Raw genomic sequence first — 20,643 nt, forward strand, 5'->3', positions numbered from 1 at the left:
CGTCTCTCCACCGCCAAGTGGTTCGTTCCCGGAGGAGGAGAAGCGACCGACGAATCAGCAACATCGCCGGAAGCATGCTATCGAGCTTCTTCGCATCGCATCTCGACAGCAACGTCTCGAGGTCGCCGGCGACTGGTGGTGGACGCGCCCAGGGACCTGATTGCTTTTTAGGTTTTTGTCTCAGGGTGTTGTATGCAATTCTGGAGGGTCTTTCTTCAAATTCAGGTTTATCTGTGCAAAAGATGCCAGAGGACCTCCTTATAAAACTGTACCCACCACGTGTGACGTAATGCAATCTCCTGGGCCTTCTGGACCCTTTCCTTGTTAAAAAAAAAGGAGAGCTCGAGCGCTCGCGCGCGCTCTCTCTCTTGTTGCTGTGGCAGTGAATGCACATCTGGATCATGTGCAAATCTCAACCGTAACATCGCCGTAATAATGGAGGGGTATACTACTCTACTTGCTCGCGTGGGCACAGCTGCGCACGACACCATAAACACGGATTTTGACTGACTGGTGGGAGTATTTTGATGTGAAGCTCCACAAGTCCGATCTTCTTGGAGGCCAAGCTCCGCTGCTCCATTTGCTCAGGTGCCCACAAGGGAGCTTGGACTGAAAAACGAAGCACGTCTCCTATATTTTCTCTGTTTGGAACGTGGGACACTTTTCATCTTCCACGCGGTACGTACGTAATCCATGTGCTGCAAGTAAAAAAAGGAACTTCGTACGTGTACGACACAAAAAAAACACAACTAGTGGGGATAGGTTTTCACATAAGCACGGTTGAATAATTTTTGGGAAATATTTTAGAGAACCCAAATCTTACGATCTTACGATATACTATTTGGTTTGACATGTACCTTTTCTAATAACTCAGGTCCACCAGTCAGATACCATGGAGAGAAAATTTTATGGGGTTTTCCAGTGCAAACTAAACAAAAAAAAATGTTTATCCAATGATACCGAATATGACTATGTTGGCGTGCGGAAACCATATGTAAGCGTAATGGCGGTAAATTCATTTTCCATAGTTAGTGACCAAAGTGAAATTCTCGCAGAAATTCTTGATGATGGTTGGATTTTACTCGTCATGATTTGTGAGGCAACACATATGTCCAAGATGTGCGCTAATGTGAAGAAAAAACATGAATGTCTTGCGTCAATTCTTGCACGTTAGCTTTGTCTTTTCTTTTCTAGCTACTAGGTCGAAAGGGCGCAAATGAGGCGTAACAACTCTAACTCCCAAGTCCGATGCAATGTCACATCAAATTCAAGTCTCCTTCTTTGACACAAAAAATATCTTGACCTTCAACACTGCGTAACGTACCAATGTATTCAAGAGGAGAAGGATGGATCCATAACTTTCTTAACACACTACCATTTTCCACTCTTGATGTAAGGGGTTTGAACCTCTATTGAACAGAGGTATCCTATGCAATGAAACAAAAACATGTAGTTTTGCCAACATGTGAAAACAAATAGTCCGCAAAGGAAGAGAAAGAAAAACCATACCTTGGGGTTTCATGCTGCAGCCATAAAAGAGGAGGTAGCTTTGTCATTCTACAAAATAACCTTTTACCCTAGAGCCCACTTTTTTTCGGGCCAGCTGAGCTAACAGGCCCTAGCTCCCACATTACCAACTCCAAATAATAACCAAACTAATGAGAAAACTTGGCAAAGCTGCTAATTATTAATAAATGGATTATTAAAAAAGCAAACAAAACATAGGAAGATAAAAGGTACTCTTCAGTTGCAGGCCCCACATACCCCCAACAATGTTGGACCCACCAACCTAGAGCACCCATGACCCATGCCATAGTCCCAGGCGTCCTCTCTATAAATGGAGGCGTCCCCCCACAACATCCGGCTCAACTCAAGTCTTCGCACTTCCAACCTCGCCCTCTCGCTACCGCTACGTCTACGCACACCCACCTACCCAAATAACTACCTCCACCTCCACCTCGTCGGCGAGAACCACCAGCCTTCCCTAACCCCCACCACCGCACGCGGCCGCCGGCGAAGGCGATGGCAGTGGAGGCCATGGCGGAGAAGGTCGCCGGCGCCGCCGGAGGAGTGGCCCCGGAGAGCAGCGTCGGCGCTGGCGGCGAGAGGCTGTCCTCCCGGTTCCGCCGGATCTGCGTCTACTGCGGCAGCGCCAAGGGCCGGAAGGCGAGCTACCAGGACGCCGCCGTCGAGCTCGGCCAGGAGCTGGTACGTTATCAAATCAACCCTCGCCCTTTCCACGCGTCAAAACCCACCTGAAAATCAAATCTGCTGTGGGTCTAAAATTTTGCTCCAACCAAAAAGTAGCCGTCTTCCTTCTCGCCGTCCCATCTCCCTAAGCCCCACGCATGTTCTTGTGTGGCGGCGAGTTCTTGGGGATGGCACGGCACGAGCCGCGTCTGCTGCTGCTGAGCTGTAGCGCGTCGTGGTGCACAGCGCACTGCATGGATCACGCCTCGCATGCATGATCATGCCTTGTACATGTACATGTGGCATGGCAATTGGCACACACAGGCACAGCTAAGCCATGGCCGCTCGATCACGCCTCACTCGCAGCACGGCACGGATAAGTACTGGTCCCAAAAGTTTCGTTTGCCATTTCTGCTCTTGCGGTTGGGTCATGGTCATGGATGACAATGATGGTTGTGACCTCGCTTGCTTCCCCGAAAGAACAATGTTTCTTGTTTTGCTGCTGCTGCTTCTTCTTCCGTATTTTTCACATAAAAAATAAAGAGAAATCCGACATTTGGTCTGTCCTTGATTCGTCTTGTCTTGGTGTTGCAGGTGGAGAGGGGCATCGACCTGGTCTACGGAGGAGGCTCCATTGGCCTCATGGGCCTCGTCTCCCACGCAGTTCATGATGGAGGACGCCATGTGATTGGGTGAGTTCATCTATCTCTCTCCCCTATCTCTCTAGTCGTTTGCGTGCTAGCAGGTGCTCCTCTAGCAAGGCTCTTCTTTGATGAGTGCTCCTCCTGTGGCTGTGCGTGCATGCTTCCTGCGCCTTCTTTGTATCAAAATGGCAGCCTTTGCTTTCTCTCTGATCACCACAGGGGAGCAGTGGCCACTGGGGTAGGCCGTAGGCGATTGAGTCCTTGGCCATATCATCTCTCAGTGGGGGGCATTTTGAATGCCTCTGGCTTCCATTCACGGAAGTGGAACTACCTTTTGAGCTCGCTTCCGAAAGGCTCCTATCCTGCATGCTCAAAACCAGCCCTTGCCTCTCGGAGTGCTACCACTGCTTCCCCTTCTTTGCTCTAATTATTGTCTAGTGCTCATTCGGTCCATCTCTCTCCACGCACAGACACACTCACACACACACTGTAGCTATCTATCTGTGCATTGCCAGTTTCTTGCCATGGAAAAGAAAGCTGTGGCCTTACTGTTTGACTGCTTTATGCTAAAATCTGACGAGTCTTTCTGTTTGCCCTTCTCTTTTCTTCTGCAGGGTCATCCCCAAGTCCTTGATGCCCAGAGAGGTGAGGGCATCTCCAACCGGGCGACCCAAACGGACGCGCTGGGCCGTCCGTTTTGGGCCGTTTGGGTCGCCGCCCGGACACGCGGACAGCGCCTCGCGTCCGCGTGTCCGTTTGGGTCGCGTGCTGCGCCCAACGCGCGGACGCATCGCATAAACCGGAGAAAAACGAAAACAAAAAAGAGGCAAATTTAAACGATATTTGATTAAACATATGCCCTATTTTGGGCAAATTTAGTACATAGCCCTATTTTGGGCAAAAAAAACTAACAAAAGAAGCCCCTATATGGGCTTTTAAAATTAAACTAAAATATAAACAGAAAAGACCAAACCCTCTAGGGTTTGGTCGGCGGCGCGGTGGCCGCCGGTGCGTCGCCTAGCCCCTGTGGGCGTCGTCGGCGACGTCGTCGAGGTCCCCGGGCGGCGAGGCACGCTGTGGCTCGACCGCGCCGGGGACCGGCCTCTGCCGCCGCGCGCGCCTCCTCCCGCCTCCGGCCGGGGAGACCGCGGGGCCTCCTCCCACGGCGAGTGGGGGTCCGGAGCCACCCGCGCCGCCCTGGAGGCGGCCGCTGCCTCTCTGCGCCGGCGGCGCCGCCCGGCCTCCTGGCGCCCGCCTCCTCCGGCCGGCGGCACCCTCTCCTCCGGCGGCGGCTGCCGGTCGTCGGCGCGGCGCCTGGCCTCCTCCCGCCGCGCCGCCTCCTCCTCCTCCTCCCGTCGCGCCTGGGCGTAGAGCTCCCAGCCCTCCGCCTCCCGCCGCGCCGCCTCCTCCATTTCGGAGGTGCGAATGGCCGCATGGAGTTGCGGCCATTGCGCCTCTCCTCCGCCCGCCGAGACGATGAGGGCGGCGCGGAGGTCCGGGTCCTCCTCCGAGGACTCGGGCTTGGCGGCGGCGGTTGCGGCAATGCCGCGCCGCCGCGCGGCGGCCTCTCCGATGTGGAGGCCGCCTCGGTTTCCGCACGACGGTCGCACCGCCGGCGGACGACGGCGGCCGCTGCTCGCCTCGTCGTCGTTGGCTCCGGCGAAAACCCGGCTCGGGGCCATGGCGGCGGTTTCGCTGCGGGAGTGGAGTGGGGACCGGAGTGGAGGGCCGGATCCCCTCCAGTCCCCATTTAATAGACTCCCTGGTCACCGACAGGTGGGCCCAAGGGAGACGAGGCGACCAGCGCCCGGACGCGAGCGGACGGCGCGTGCCATCCGCGGCCACGCAAACCTAGCCCAGATTTGGGCCGGGTTTGCGTCGTTCCGGCACGCCGCGGCCGTCCGCTTTTGCGGTGCGTCCCCGCGCTGGGCCGCGTTTTTGTCCGGCTCGACCCAAACGGACGCGCGGGCGCGGTTTGGGTCGCGCGGTTGGAGATGCCCTGAGCCATCCATCCACTCCTGGAAACCCTCTACTATTTGCTTGATGCTTCTAGTGCTAGTACCATTAATTCGCCCTCCATTTTGCTAGCCACTTCAATTCGCTGTGCCTTGTGTTTCGTGGGGAGGCACGGCGCATTTATGCTCCTCACATGAATCTAATGCGCCTTTCCAACGGCAATGAGTACATGGATTTATGATCGCTACCTAGAGTGCATAGCAGCATGCGCTTGCCTTGCCTTGCATTGGAACTTTACCGGATATGCAACTAGTAATAACCTTAAAAAAATTACTTCCTAGCCGCAGAATACAAGTGTGTCATGGCTATTGACAATAATGCATTACGTGGAACTGGTCTCTGTCTTGATTTTTTACTAGTATATGGAGTACTATGTGATGAGCTCATGTACTAGTACGCACACAGCTTTGCGTGTTATGCTAGCATGCTTCACATCAACAACTTCTTTACAGTTTACACACATCCTTCTCAGGGCATTTTTTGCACTGCTAGTTTCAGTACAGGTTTTCAATCACTGCTGCTGGTTAACAGTCTAGTTACTGCTTAAATTCTCAGGTCACTGGAGAGCCTGTTGGGGAAGTTAGAGCTGTCTCCGGCATGCATGAGAGGAAGGCCGAGATGGTTCGGTTCTCCGATGCTTTCATCGCTTTGCCTGGTACGACAATTTTCAGCTAGTACTACCAAGATCTCCTGTTAATTGTTGCCTGCAAAATTCTGAAACTCTTATGTGTTGCGCAACAGGTGGCTACGGCACTTTGGATGAGCTGCTGGAGGTCCTCACCTGGGCCCAACTAGGAATCCACAAGAAGCCGGTAAGGACCGATTTCGATTCCTTGTTGCTCGAGAACCATCATGTCAAATAGCCTTTTTGCTAATAATTAGGCAATAATAATAATTTAAATATCATGTGTGCTGCCTGCATGTTTCCGAATCCTTCTCTTGTCTCAGTTGCAGCTATCTAAGGAATTAGTTTATCACAAAGTCGTTTAGAACCACTGCGATCTTGCGCTAACATCTTGCCCTTGATTGTGGCTGGCCTGGTGGTGCCCCCATCCCATGTGATTGTCTAGAAGCTTTCGCCATCCAGAGGCAAATCATTGATCAATAGTTTAAGCAGCCTACCATCTCAGAATGTTACATAGTCGATCTGGGGAGCATGCGATCTGCAATCTCCGTTGTTAATACCCTGTGCTAGTAAGATAAGAGTTTAAATCTTTCTGAAATATTGAAACACAGCTAACAGAATGATGTCCGAAGGATCCTGTACGAGTCAGATTTACATTGAAAAAGGAACGTATTGTTGGCATCCATGGTAGACTACTGAGCCACGAATCAGGAGCTGTAGAGAGGTGGACGGTTTGAATAATCGAATTATTTAAATGTTAGTCCAGTTCGATTCATCATATCCATCGCTATTATTTGTGCCTGATGGGCCCTACCAAATGTTGGACTGTCATCTAGGATTCGTGGCCCTCCGTGGAATGGATCCATTCGAGTATTATTTTTCCGAATAAAATCTGTTTGTGAATCTTAATGCTAGGTGTTCCCCCTTTTGCTATTATCAGTATACAAATTAGTACTAGTACTACTAGCTAGTGGTTAACGACTCGTCTCTTGAATATTTTGACCAGATCGGGCTCCTGAACGTTGACGGGTTCTACAACTTCTTCCTGTCGTTCATCGACATGGCCGTCAGCGAGGGTTTCATCAAGGAGGATGCTCGGCGCCTTGTCATCTCAGCGCCTACCGCCAAGGAGCTAGTTCTGAAGCTCGAGGTAAATGAAGTTTCTGAGTTGGATCTTCCCACTGCATTACATTGCTATACTCAAATTTACCTATTGAAGTCTGTCAAGAACACAAATTCATCATGTAATATGAATTTTGCAGGAGTATGTCCCGGAGTATGAGGTCGGGTTGGTGTGGGAGGATCCGAGCCAGATCCCGCATGGCTTCACGCCGGAGCTGGAGTCCGGCATTGCGACGTCCTGACCGGTTCCGGATTCTAACCAGCCGCAGAAGCCGAATTCATCCTGGAAGCGTTTGTCAACCAGGCCAACTAAGTAGTAAGTAGTAGCAACATCTAACTGAAAACCACCAAAAAAAAAGAAGGAAGGAGAAGATCCAACCGGTGTGCTGGTCCCTGTCAATGGTTTGCTTTTGTCACTGCCAGTGTCATGACGGTGTTAGCATTAATCAGGAGTGCGCTTAATTTGGTTATGGTGTTCTTTTGGTCGTAGCTTAATTAGCTAGAGCTTGTTCTCGTCTAGCCTAGAAGGAAGGAATTGGATGATGTATAAATGTGTTATGTAGCAGCAGCAGCAGATGTGTCTCCCTCCGTGTTGGTTACTAGTATTAGTATCAATCAAGAATGAAAAAATTTGTCTCCCTCTGCGTTTGCACGTGTGGATGATCATGGATGTTTCCTGGGTTCGTGCGGTGTGATACGGCGTACTGTTTCGTCTCAACGAACTGTACGCGGCAGCGTTTGTTGGTCGTGGCCGCGCTTTTGGAAAGCAGAGCGGGGTTGTCGCCGTCGCATCGCACGAGCACGCACGCACGTCGGCGACGTGACCTGTCCCTCCCGGGAAAGGGAGCACTCAGGCCGTGCCAGGATTGTGTGTCGGCAAAGGGACAAGGGAGACACCGGTGGGGCTCGCCGACGGCGACCAAAGTGTCGCCCTGGAGTGATCCATCGTCTTCTTCCCCTGCCGCGGATGTCTGTCACGCGCGCACGCACACATGCTTTCGGTTGGCAAGCCGTTTTCTACCAAAGCTGAGCTTGACGTCGGGAATCCATGACCGGCTTAGAGCATCTTCATCCCTCCCTGATTTTAGAGTAAAATGCATCCACGGTACCGAAACTTGGAGACCAAAATCGATACGGTCACCGACGTTACAAATACAACGCGTACAGTAAATACGCCGCACATCTCATTGATGTCACTGTTTGGCATACATCATGGGTTATTGGGCGACTTTGGTGACATGGACCCCGCCTATCTGTGTAGCAAAGCGGCGCGGCCGTGTACGTTTTGCAAGAGGACCCTCGCAGCCATAATTTATTGTGTCTAAACCACCCAACTTCCCCTCCCCTCCTGAAAGGCAAGTTCCCCTCACCTGCGATCATTCCGAGGAGCAGCGCGGCGGTGCCATCGCCGTATCTGGAGCAGCACGCGGTTGGCCAGCGGTGAGATCGGTGGTTGTGATGCTCGTGGGCGCTCCGTTGGCGTTCGGAGAAGCCGGTGATGGCTCCGCAACGGCGGCCAGATAGTACGCTTTCGCCGGATTACTATAAGTAAACCAAAATTTGGATGAAATTTCAGTTGAAAGTTGAGACTTTTTCGTTATGGCTAGGGTTTGGTAGACGAATGCGGCCTATTGAGACGAAAACTATCTCTGTTCCTGTCCTGTTAGGGATGCCAGCACGGGTAGGGGTTTGATAGGGTTTTACTGCAGTAGCAATTTCAGATGGTTAGGGTCGATTTTGATGGTTCGTTTACATGTGTTTTTCTGGCAGGTCGTAATAGCGACTATTTCTCTGTCGAGATTAACCATGGAGGTTACTTTCTTGGGCAAGGCAACAACAGAAGCTGTTGACGGTGTTGTTGTGTGTTTTGATCATGCCGACAGTAGGACATGGTCACCTACAGTTCTAGAAGATTTGGTTGATGGTCTGGGCTATGAAATGAAAGGAAGGATGACAGTGTATTATCTCATCCCAATACTAACAATTGGAAGGAATGGTTTGAGACGTTTGGAGGATGAAATTGACACAAATGATATGGCAAATTTTGTTGGCATTGGTCATAATCACATGAGTGTCTACCTGGACCATGATGAATCTATTAGGTCAATTGACTGGGATGATGTGGTAGAGTTCCCTGTAGCAGATCTTCCTCCGGTTACCAGTCATGTGAAGCCTGTAGTACTTGATGATGATTCTCATGGGGAAGTAGATGATGCCCCTATTCCACTTCAGACTGTGCATGCAGAGGAAGGTGTGAGGACAAGAAGCAAGAGCAAACTTATGTACAAAAGTGAACAAGGACAACAAGGAGACAGAGAAGATGGTGAAGGGAGAGAAGAAGCAGAGCCTGATGAAGAAGCAGATGTTGACTTAGAGTTTGGTTTAGATGATTCTGATTATGCTATCAGTGATGAAGATGATGATTTGTTTGCAGCAAATGTTGATGATGATGAGGATAAGGTTAAGAAGATGAAATGAAAAGATAGAAAGGTAGAAGGTGATGGTGATTCTGAAGGAGAAGATCTTTGGGGTCCTGAGTCGGATGAGGATAAGATTGAGTTGAAATTCAAGACATTTAGACCAGAAGATCTTTCTGCTCCTGTCTTCAAAATTGGGCTTAAGTTTGAGGATGTTAGTTTGCTTAGAAGAGCAATCAAGGAGTATGCTTGTCAAAACAGGAGGGATATTAAGCTTCCCATAAATGATTTGAGGAGAGTCAAAGCAGTTTGTAATGGAAGCAAGGCATGTCCCTGCTACTTGTGGGATAGCTATGATAGCAGGCCTAAGACATGGATGATCAAGAGAGGTATATAGATAAGCACACTTGTTCTAAGAAATGGAACATTAGGCAATTTACTGCTAATTTTGTAGCAGATAAATTTCTGCCAAGCTTCAAGGCTGGCCAATAAATGAGCTTGTAGAACTTTGGAAGGGTTGTGCAAAAGGATTGGAATATGACACCTGGTACAAACAAGTTACAAAGAGCAAGAAGGATTACCATGAGGAAGATATATGGTGATGAAGAAGAAGTAAAGAATGTTGTGGGACTTTGCAAATGAAATCAGAACAAGCAATCCTATAAGCTCTTTCTTCCTAGCTCTTGATGAAATCTCTAGATTCAAAAGGTGTTATATGAGCTTAGATGCTCGCAAGAGAGGCTTTCTTCAAGGTTGCAGACCAATTATCCTCATTGATGGATGCCATGTAAAGACAAGGTACAAAGGGCAGCTGCTCTGTGTTGTTGGTATAGATCCAAACGACTGTATCTTCCCCATAGCTATTGCTGCTGTGGAGATGGAAGATACATGTAACTGTTCATGGTTTCTGCATACATTGAAGGCTGATCTTGACATTATCAATACAACTCCATGGATAATCATGTCTAACAAACAAAGGTATGCTTGCTAATTATTTTATTTGTCAGTGCACATGTTTCTTGCTCATGCATGTTTTAATTCTTTTGCTAACTCCTATGTATTTGTGCATGGTCTTATAAATGCAGTGAGGGCTGAATTTCCAGATTCTGAACACAGGTTTTGTGTCAGACACTTGTGGCAAAACTTCAACCAGCTCTTCAGAGGTGATGCACTGAAGAATCAGTTGTGGGTCATTGCTAGGAGTAGCACAGTTGTTAGATATGAGAAAATCATGGAGCATATGAAAGCTTTAAACCCTGATGCCTATGACTGGTTGGATGCTTTGGATCCAAAAACCTGGGTTAGGGCATTCCAAAGTGATCTACCAAAATGTGACATCTTGTTGAACAACAAATGTGAAGTATTCAACAAGTAAGTTTGCTTGTCTCTACATTTACTTGACCTTGCTTGCTTAGCTGAATTTACTTCACCTTGCTTGATTGCTTGCTTAGCTGTATTTACTTCACCTTGCTTGCTTGCTTGCTTGCTTTCTTGACCTTGCTTGCTTTCTTGTATCTGTAGGTACATCCTGGATGCTAGGGAGCTGCCTATGCTTGCAATGTTTGTTAAAGTCAAGTATCAGGTGATGACAAGACACTACTACACTAAAAGAAAAGATGCAGCAGGTTGGCAAGGACCATTATGCGCCAAGATTTAGAAGAAATTAGATAAGCACATTGAATGGTCAAACAATAGCTTTGTAGAAGGATATGGTGATGATATATTCAAAGTTGGTGAAGTACTGAATTCAACTCCAACTGATTACATTGTTGAGCTCACTCATCAAACATGCACTTGCATGAGGTGGAAAAAGAGTGGTATTCCTTGCCCACATGCTATCTCTTGCATGAGGGCAGAAGACTGGGACCCTGCTGAGCATGTGCACATGTGCTACTCAGTTGACATGTACAAGAAAGCCTATGGAAACATTGTCTATCCTTATAAGGATAAGACAGAGAGGGCCAAGATGGATGGGCCAAACATATTACCTCCAGACTACAAGAAGCATGTTGGGAGACCAACAAATGCAGAACAAAAGCTCCTGGGGAAGTAGATGCAAGAGGTGGAGGCAAAAGGATGTCCATGCAGGGTGTTATCATGCATTGCTTCTACTGTGATGAGCCTAGTCATAACAGAGGAGGGTTTAAGTGGAGGAAAGCACGGCTCCCAGATCCTAGGACAGCAAACTTGCCTCCTCCACCACCACCGGAGACAGAGCCTATCACTACACAGGTAACATTGCTTCCCTGATGACATAGGTACATTTGTATATAGCTACTGATAGTGCTTACTGCCGCTACATTTGCGTGTAGATCCTAGAAGAAAACACTATCAACCCATCTAATGTGGATGCTCATGTTGTTGAAACCATGTCTCAACAGGTAACATAACTAACCACTAGTGTGGATGTTCCTTTTATTGAAACCAAGAGCAATTCCATTATCTATTTATTGGAAAGAACTGTGCATCACATTGCTACTATGTGGATGTTCCTTTTATGATCTAATTGAAACTTCCATTATCTATGTATTGCACAGAACTGTGCAGAGAGAAACAACAACAACTCCCACACCTGAGTCCACCTTCATAGCTGATGCAAGGACAAACCAGAGTGAACCTCAAGTTAGGCCATCCACATTGCAACAAGGTGATCTTGCAAGGCAATTACAGGCCATGCAAGCTCAGAAAAACAAAGAGCTTGAGGACAGTAGGACTGCCATCCTGGAAGCCAAGTACATTGCACAAATGAAGAAAGCAGAGGAGAATGCAGTGAAGAAGCTTCTTCAAGAACAAAGAAAGATAGAGCAAGCTCAAGCCAGAGCAAAGGAAACTGCTGAGAGAAGGGAGAGAAAAAGAGTGGATGATGAACTGACAAAGCTAGCTAAGGCTCAGACAAGGCAGTTCATTACAGAGACAAAGAAGGAGATAGTTGAGAAGAGAAAGAGAGAAGCGTATAAACAGAAATTAGCCGAGAAGAAGAAAGTTGTTGATGAGAAGAAGAAAGCCGCAGATGAGAAGGCAGCTAAGAGAGCAAAATATTCAGAGGAACTCAGGATTTCTGAGGCTGTTACTGATCTGGGTGTAGCTACCAGTGCAGCGATACCAAGAGTCGACATGTTTGATGAATTTAGGCAGAAGTAGAACCTTACTGGCTTGTCAATGTTTCAGACTATGCTCCTTTTGGTGTCTGGATGATCTCTTCTCTATGTAATGCACTTGTTCTACATCATATGTAATGCACTTGTTAAGTACTGAATGATATTCAGCGTATGTCCATCCTTTGTTAAAAATGAGTGTCGCAACTTTATCTAGGTACGGATATATGTGTCGAGATTTCTCGATCCTTTGTTAAAAATGAGCGTCGCAACTTTATCTAGGTACGGATGTATGTGTCGATATTTCTCGACCCTTTGTTAAAAATATGTGTCGCAATTTTATCTAGGTACGGATGTATGTGTCGATATTTCTCGATCCTTTGTTAAAAAGAAGTGTCGCAACTTTATCTAGGTACGGATGTATGTGTTGACATTTCTTGATCCTTTGTTAAAAAGAAGTCTTGCAACTTTATCTAGCTACGGATGGATGTGTCGACATTTCTCTATCCTTTGTTAAAAGGAAGTGTCGCAACTTTATCTAGCTACAGATGGATGATCAGTAGCCAACCACAGAACAACATTACCATTTAGCAGTTCCAAACCAACATCTTACACAAGGATCATTTGTTCATAACAACAGTTCCAAACCAACAAATTACACAAGGATCATTTGTTCATTTGAGCAGTTCCAAACAACACAAGGATCATCCAAACAATAACATCAGTTCCAAACCAACATCTTAAAACAGAGCACTTTGCAGTGCTGCTTCTACTACACAAGCATCTTCTACTACAAACAACTTAGCACTGCTTCTTCTACTACAAAAGCAACTTCTACTACAAACCACTACAAAAGCATCCTCTACTGGAAGGAGCAATGCCACCAAGCCACTACAATGAGTAGTTCTCACTTCTCATTTCTTGCTGATGACCACTACAAGGAGCAAAGCTAGCAAGCACACAACAATCTTCATGATGAAGATTGCTTCCTTGATTAACTCTAGCATTGAGCTCCAGTTCTTCAGCACCATCTCATCCTGTCCAGGGGAAATAGCTGCATGTTCCTACGCATGTAGCTTTAGTTCTTCCCTTCTCTCTTCTTCCCATCCATGAGCATCTACAACATCATCTCCTCTAATAATTTTATGGTCTATCAGATACTCAACGTATTCTAGCTCCCAATACCAGAAATCACGCCCTCGCTGCAAAATGCAAATACAAAAATCATTCAAACTATGAAGTTGTGGATGTGGCACTTGTAAAATCATAGAAACTCTAGATGGGGATCAGGCAGATCGAGCTTACCCCATGCTTCACGCACTTGTAATAGATCCAACCGTCGTGCTCCTTCGTGCCGGAGCGGCGCTGCTCCACCAGGCAACCATAGTCGGAGGGGCCACGCCCACGGATAGCAGAGACGGAAGTGCAGGAGGCCGTCATGGATCTACTACGACGGCCAAGGATCAACTCCGACGGGGCAAAAAGAAGGGAGGGGCGGCACCGCCAATGGGGCAGAAAGAAAGAGGAGATTTTTCAGATCGGAGCGAGCCGGCCCAGCGGAGAGAGAAGGGTCTAAATAAGAATGTTTTTTTTTGCAAAAACCCCCTCCTGCCAGGTGGGCCAACACCGCCACAACGCCCCGCGTCCTCCAATACCCACGCTATACTAGTGACATCGATGGGACGTGGCGGCGTATTTGGTGATTGTACGCGTTGTATTCGTAACGGTGGTGAACGTATCGATTTTGGTCTCCAAGTTTCGGTACCGTGGATGCATTTTACTCCCGATTTTAAACGGTATTGGGCCAAAATGTGGCCCAAACAGATGCGGCATACCGGCCCGCATTGTGTAATAACCCAGAACATAGGAACAACGAAGGGTAGATTTAGAAATGGGATGTGCATTTCATTGCAAAACGGGGGAAATTTTCGCGCCTTATTGCAACTAAACCTAAGAGGGATCGAGGTTCTCTCTCATTTTGCACTTAGGGTTAGGCAATGTGAGTTAGGGAAATTTCAACATGATCTCTTTTGTATCTTATTGATTTGGGGAATGATTTCATTTGACAAGTGTTAATACATTTAACAATAAGCATTGAACAATATAAATATGAATTCTCAATACAAACACAACTTATGAATTCAAATAACTTTGAATTTCACAATTGAATATTAAATACAATATTTAATTCAGAATATAAAAATTACATAAAGCAAAAGCTCATAAACAAAAACTTGAGCTTTATTGATAATCAACACAGATTACATTGTCTTTACAATATTCTTGATACAAGAATTACAATATTCTTGATACAAGAATTGATGAATAATAAACAGAAATGAAAATGAAGATTACAATATTGTTCCTAAACTAAAACCTAAACTAAATGACTTGGAGAATATCTTCTGGTCATGTTCATCTTCAAAAACCTGAAAAATAAAACACCAACACTAGCCAGAATGTTAGTGTTAGCCAAAGAATTCAGTTTGGACAGAACCCAAGTGTCATGCATGTAGGATAACGTTGCATAGAAAACAAAAATTTTCCTACCGCGAACAAGCAATCCAAGCCAAGATGCAATCTAGAAAACGGTAGCAACGAGGGGGTATCGAGTCTCACCCTTGAAGAGATTCCAAAGCCTACAAGATGAGGCTCTTGTTGCTGCGGTAGACGTTCACTTGCCGCTTGCAAAAGCGCGTAGAAGATCTTGATCACGATCGGTTCCGGCGCCACGAACGGGCAGAACCTCCGTACTCGGTCACACGTTCGGTTGTTGATGAAGACGACGTCCACCTCCCGTTCCAGCGGGCAGCGGAAGTAGTAGCTCCTCTTGAATCCGACAGCACGACGGCGTGGTGTCGGTGGCGGTGGAGAACTCCGGCGGAGCTTCGCTAAAGCTACGCGGAAGATATGGAGGAGAGGGGGCGGCTAGGGTTTGGGAGGGGGTGGCCGGCCACTTCAAGGGGGTGATACGTCTCCGACTTATCGATAATTTCTTATGTTCTATGCCATATTATTGATGATACCTACATGTTTTATGCACACTTTATGTCATATTCGTGCATTTTCTGGAACTAACCTATTAACAAGATGCCGAAGTGCCGGCTCTCGTTTTCTGCTGTTTTTGGTTTCGAAATCCTAGTAACGAAATATTCTCGGAATTGGACGAAACGAAGACCCGTGGGCCTATTTTTCCACGGATCTTCCGAAGACCGAAGAACATACGAAGTGGGGCCACGAGGTGGCGACACCACATGGCGGCGCGGCCAAGGGGGGCCCGCGCCGCCCTATGGTGTGGGCCCCTCGTCTGGCCCCCGACTCTGCCCTTCCGCCTACTTAAAGCCTCCGTCGCGAAACCCCTGATGCGAAAAACCACGATACGGAAAACCTTACTGAGACGCCGCCGCCGCCGATCCCATCTCGGGGGATTCTCGGAGATCTCCTCCGGCACCCTGCCGGAGAGGGGATTCATCTCCCGGAGGACTCTACACCGCCATGGTCGCCTCCGGAGTGATGAGTGAGTAGTTCACCCCCGGACTATGGGTCCATAGCAGTAGCTAGATGGTTGTCTTCTCCTCCTTGTGCTTCATTGTTGGATCTTGTGAGCTGCCTAACATGATCAAGATCATCTATCTGTAATACTCTATGTTGTGTTTGTCGGGATCCGATGGATAGAGAATACCATGTCATGTTAATTATCAAGTTATTTCATATGTGTTGTTTATGATCTTGCATGCTCTCCGTTACTAGTAGAGGCTCGGCCAAGTTTTTACTCTTAACTCCAAGAGGGAGTATTTATGCTCGATAGTGGGTTCATGCCCGCATTGACACTCGGGACGAGTGACTGAAAGTTCTAAGGTTGTGTTGTGTCGTTGCCACTAGGGATAAAATATTGGCGCTATGTCCGAGGATGTAGTTGTTGATTACATTACGCACCATACTTAATGCAATTGTCTCGTTGTTAGCAACTTAATACTGGAGGGGTTCGGACGATAACTCCGAAGGTGGACTTTTTAGGCATAGATGCGCTTGGATGGCGGTCTATGTACTTTGTCGTAATGCCCAATTAAATCTCACTATACTTATCATGTCATGTATGTGCATTGTTATGCCCTCTCTATTTGTCAATTGCCCAACCGTAATTTGTTCACCCAACATGCTTTTATCTTATGGGAGAGACACCTCTAGTGAACTCGTGGACCCCGGTCCATTCTTTTAATACTGAAATACAAATCTCTGCAATACTTGTTTCATCGTTTTCTCTGCAAACAATCATCTTCCACACAATACGGTTAATCCTTTGTTACAAGCAAGCCGGTGAGATTGACAACCTCACTCGTTTCGTTGGGGCAAAGTACTTTGGTTGTGTTGTGCGGGTTCCACGTTGGCGCCGGAATCTCCGGTGTTGCGCCGCACTACATCCCGCCGCCATCAACCTTCAACGTGCTTCTTGACTCCTACCGGTTCGATTAAACCTTGGTTTCTTATCGAGGAAACTTGCCGCCGTGCGCATCACACCTTCCTCTTGGGGTTCCCAACGGACGTGTCAACTACACGCATCAAGCAAATTTCCGGCGCCGTTGTCGGGAGATCAAGACACGCTGCAAGGGGAGTCTCCACTTCTCAATCTCTTTACTTTGTTTTTGTCTTGCTTTATTTTATTTACTACTTTGTTTGCTGCACTTATATCAAAACACAAAAAAATTAGTTGCTAGCTTTACTTTATTTGCTGTCTTGTTTGCCATATCAAAAACACAAAAAAATTTAGTTTACTTGCATTTACTTTATCTAGTTTGCTTTATTTACTATTGCTAAAATGGCCAACCCTGAAAATACTAAGTTGTGTGACTTCACAAGCACAAATAATAATGATTTCTTATGCACACCTATTGCTCCACCTGCTACTACAAACAGAATTCTTTGAAATTAAACCTGCTTTACTTAATCTTGTCATGAGAGAGCAATTTTCTCGGTGTTAGTTCTGATGATGTCGCTGCCCATCTCAATAATTTTGTTGAACTATGTGAAATGCAAAAATATAAAGATGTAGATGGTGACATTATAAAATTAAAATTGTTTCCTTTCTCATTTAGAGGAAGAGCTAAAGATTGGTTGTTATCTCTGCCTAAGAATAGTATTGATTCCTGGACTAAATGCAAGGATGCTTTTATTGGTAGATATTATCCCCCTGCTAAAATTATATCTTTGAGGAGTAGCATAATGAATTTTAAACAATTGGATAATGAACATGTTGCTCAAGCTTGGGAAAGAATGAAATCTCTCGGTTAAAAATTGCCCAACCCATGGACTGACTACTTGGATGATCATCCAAACCTTCTATGCAGGACTAAATTTTTCTTCGCGGAATTTATTGGATTCAGCTGCTGGAGGTACCTTTATGTCCATCACTCTTGGTGAAGCAACAAAGCTCCTTGATAATATGATGGTTAATTACTCTGAATGGCACACGGAAAGAGCTCCACAAGGTAAGAAGGTAAATTCTGTTGAAGAATCCTCTTCCTTGAATGATAAGGTTGATGCTATTATGTCTATGCTTGCGAATGATAGGACTAATGTTGATCCTAATAATGTTCCATTAGCTTCATTGGTTGCCCAAGAAGAACATGTTGATGTAAACTTCATTAAAAATAATAATTTCAACAACAATGCTTATCGAACAATTCTAGTAATAACTATAGGCCATATCCTTATAATAATGGTAACGGTTATGCTAATTCTTATGGGAATTCTTACAACAATAATAGGAATACACCCCTGGACTTGAAGCCATGCTTAAAGAATTTATTAGTACACAAACTCGCCTTTAACAAATCTGTTGAGGAAAAGCTCAATAAAATTGATATTCTTGTTTCTAGAGTTGATAGTCTTGCCTCCGATGTTGATCTTTTGAAATCGAAAGTTATGCCTAATAGGGATATTGAAAATAAAATTGTTACTACAGCAAATGCCATCCAAGTTAGAATTAATGAGAATATAAGATTAATGGCTGAACTGCGTGCTAGGTGGGATAGAGAAGAAAATGAAAAACTAGCTAAAGAGGAAAATGTAGCTAAAGTTTGGACTATTACCACCACTAGCAATGCTAATGATTCACATGTTGCTGCACCTCCTACTATCAATGGTAAAATAATTGGTGTTGGCAATGCTTCTACTCTTAGTGCAAAGCGCGCAAAATTACCTGAAACTGCTAAAACTGCTGAAACTGCTTGTGATAAAACTGCTGAAATTTTTTCCAACCTTGGGGATGATAATCCCATTGCTTTAGATTGTAATGATTTAGATTTTGATGATTGCCACATCTCTGAAGTTATAAAGTTCTTGCAAAAACTTGCTAAGAGTCCCAATGCTAGCGCTATAAATTTGGCTTTCACAAAACATATTACAAATGCTCTCATAAAAGCTAGAGAAGAGAAACTAAAACTTGAAACTTCTATTCCTAGAAAGCTAGAGGATGGTTGGGAGCCCATCATTAAAATGAGAGTCAAAGATTTTGATTGTAATGCCTTATGTGATCTTGGTGCAAGTATTTCCGTTATGCCTAAAAAAGTCTATGATATGCTTGACTTGCCACCATTGAAAAACTATTATTTGGATGTTAATCTCGCTCGATAATGCTAAAAAGAAACCTTTGGGGAGAGTTGACAATGTTCATATTATGGTTAACAATAACCTTGTCCCCGTTGATTTTGTTGTCTTGGATATTGAATGCAATGCATCTTGCCCCATTATATTGGGAAGACCTTTTCTTCGAACCGTTGGTGCTACTATTGATATGAAGGAAGGTAATATTAAATATCAATTTCCTCTCAAGAAAGGTATGGAACACTTCCCTAGAAAGAGAATGAAGTTACCTTATGATTCTATCATTAGAACAAATTATGATGTTGATGCTTCATCTCTCGATGTTACTTGAGATACACTTTCTGCGCCTAGCCGAAAGGCGTTAAAGAAAAGCGCTTATGGGAGACAACCCATGTTTTTACTCCAGTATTTTTGTTTTATATTTGTGTCTTGGAAGTTGTTTACTACTGTAGCAACCTCTCCTTATCTTAGTTTTATGTTTTGTTGTGCCAAGTAAAGTCTTTGATAGAAAAGTAAGTACTAGATTTGGATTACTGCGCTAGTTCCGTATTTCTTTGCTGTCACGAATCTGGGTCTATCTCCCTGTAGGTAGCTCAGAAAATTAAGCCAATTTACTAGCATGATCCTCAGATATGTACGCAACTTTCATTCAATTTGAGCATTTTTGTTTGAGCAAGTCTGGTGGCCTAATAAAATCCATCTTTACGGATCTGTTCTGTTTTGACAGATTCTGTCTTTTATTTCGCATTGCCTCTTTTGCTATGTTGGATGAATTTCTTTGATCCACTAATGTCCAGTAGCCTTATGCAATGTCCAGAAGTGTTAAGAATGATTGTGTCACCTCTGAACATGTGAATTTTTATTATGCACTAACCCTCTAATGAGTTGTTTCGAGTTTGGTGTGGAGGAAGTTTTCAAGGATCAAGAGAGGAGTATGATGCAATATGATCAAGGAGAGTGAAAGCTCTAAGCTTGGGGATGCCCCGGTGGTTCACCCCTGCATATTATAAGAAGACTCAAGCGTCTAAGCTTGGGGATGCCCAAGGCATCCCCTTCTTCATCGACAACATTATCGGGTTCCTCCCCCGAAACTATATTTTTTTCCGTCACATCTTATGTACTTTGCTTGGAGCGTCGGTTTGTTTTTGTTTTTGTTTTGTTTGAATAAAATGGATCCTAGCATTCACTTTATGGGAGAGAGACACGCTCCGCTGTAGCATATGGACAAATATGTCCTTAGGCTCTACTCATAGTATTCATGGCGAAGTTTCTTCTTCGTTAAATTGTTATATGGTTGGAATTGGAAAATGCTACATGTAGTAACTCTAAAATGTCTTGGATAATTTGATACTTGGCAATTGTTGTGCTCATGTTTAAGCTCTTGCATCATATACTTTGCACCCATTAATGAAGAAATACTTAGAGCTTGCTAATTTGGTTTGCATATTTGGTTTCTCTAGAGTCTAGATAATATCTAGTATTGAGTTTTGAACAACAAGGAAGACGGTATGGAGTCTTATAATGTTTACAATATGTCTTTTATGTGAGTTTTGCTGTACCGTTCATCCTTGTGTTTGTTTCAAATAACCTTGCTAGCCTAAACCTTGTATCGAGAGGGAATACTTGTCATGCATCCAAAATACTTGAGCCAACCACTATGCCATTTGTGTCCACCATACCTACCTACTACATGGTATTTATCCGCCATTCCAAAGTAAATTGCTTGAGTGCTACCTTTAAAATTCCATCATTCACCTTTGCAATATATAGCTCATGGGACAAATAGCTTAAAAACTATTGTAGTATTGAATATGTACTTATGCACTTTATCTCTTGTTAAGTTGCTTGTTGTGCGATAACCATGTTTCTGGGGACGCCATCAACTATTCTTTGTTGGATATCATGTGAGTTGCTATGCATGTCCGTCTTGT

General features: G+C 45.3%; 1 protein-coding gene across 1 annotated transcript; it reads left to right on the forward strand.

Moving 5' to 3' along the window:
• The first annotated feature begins 1,897 nt into the window (after positions 1-1,897).
• Positions 1,898-7,177, forward strand: LOC124681879 (cytokinin riboside 5'-monophosphate phosphoribohydrolase LOG-like). The gene is made up of 7 exons (XM_047216656.1): positions 1,898-2,208; positions 2,785-2,882; positions 3,449-3,479; positions 5,406-5,505; positions 5,592-5,662; positions 6,482-6,625; positions 6,738-7,177. Exons 1-7 carry the CDS (start codon positions 2,023-2,025, stop codon positions 6,837-6,839), a joined length of 732 nt encoding a protein of 243 aa, XP_047072612.1. The 5' UTR covers positions 1,898-2,022; the 3' UTR covers positions 6,840-7,177.
• The last annotated feature ends 13,466 nt before the right edge of the window (positions 7,178-20,643 follow it).

The sequence above is a fragment of the Lolium rigidum genome, unplaced genomic scaffold, assembly GCF_022539505.1.
Source record: "Lolium rigidum isolate FL_2022 unplaced genomic scaffold, APGP_CSIRO_Lrig_0.1 contig_58280_1, whole genome shotgun sequence".
Taxonomy (NCBI): domain Eukaryota; kingdom Viridiplantae; phylum Streptophyta; class Magnoliopsida; order Poales; family Poaceae; genus Lolium; species Lolium rigidum.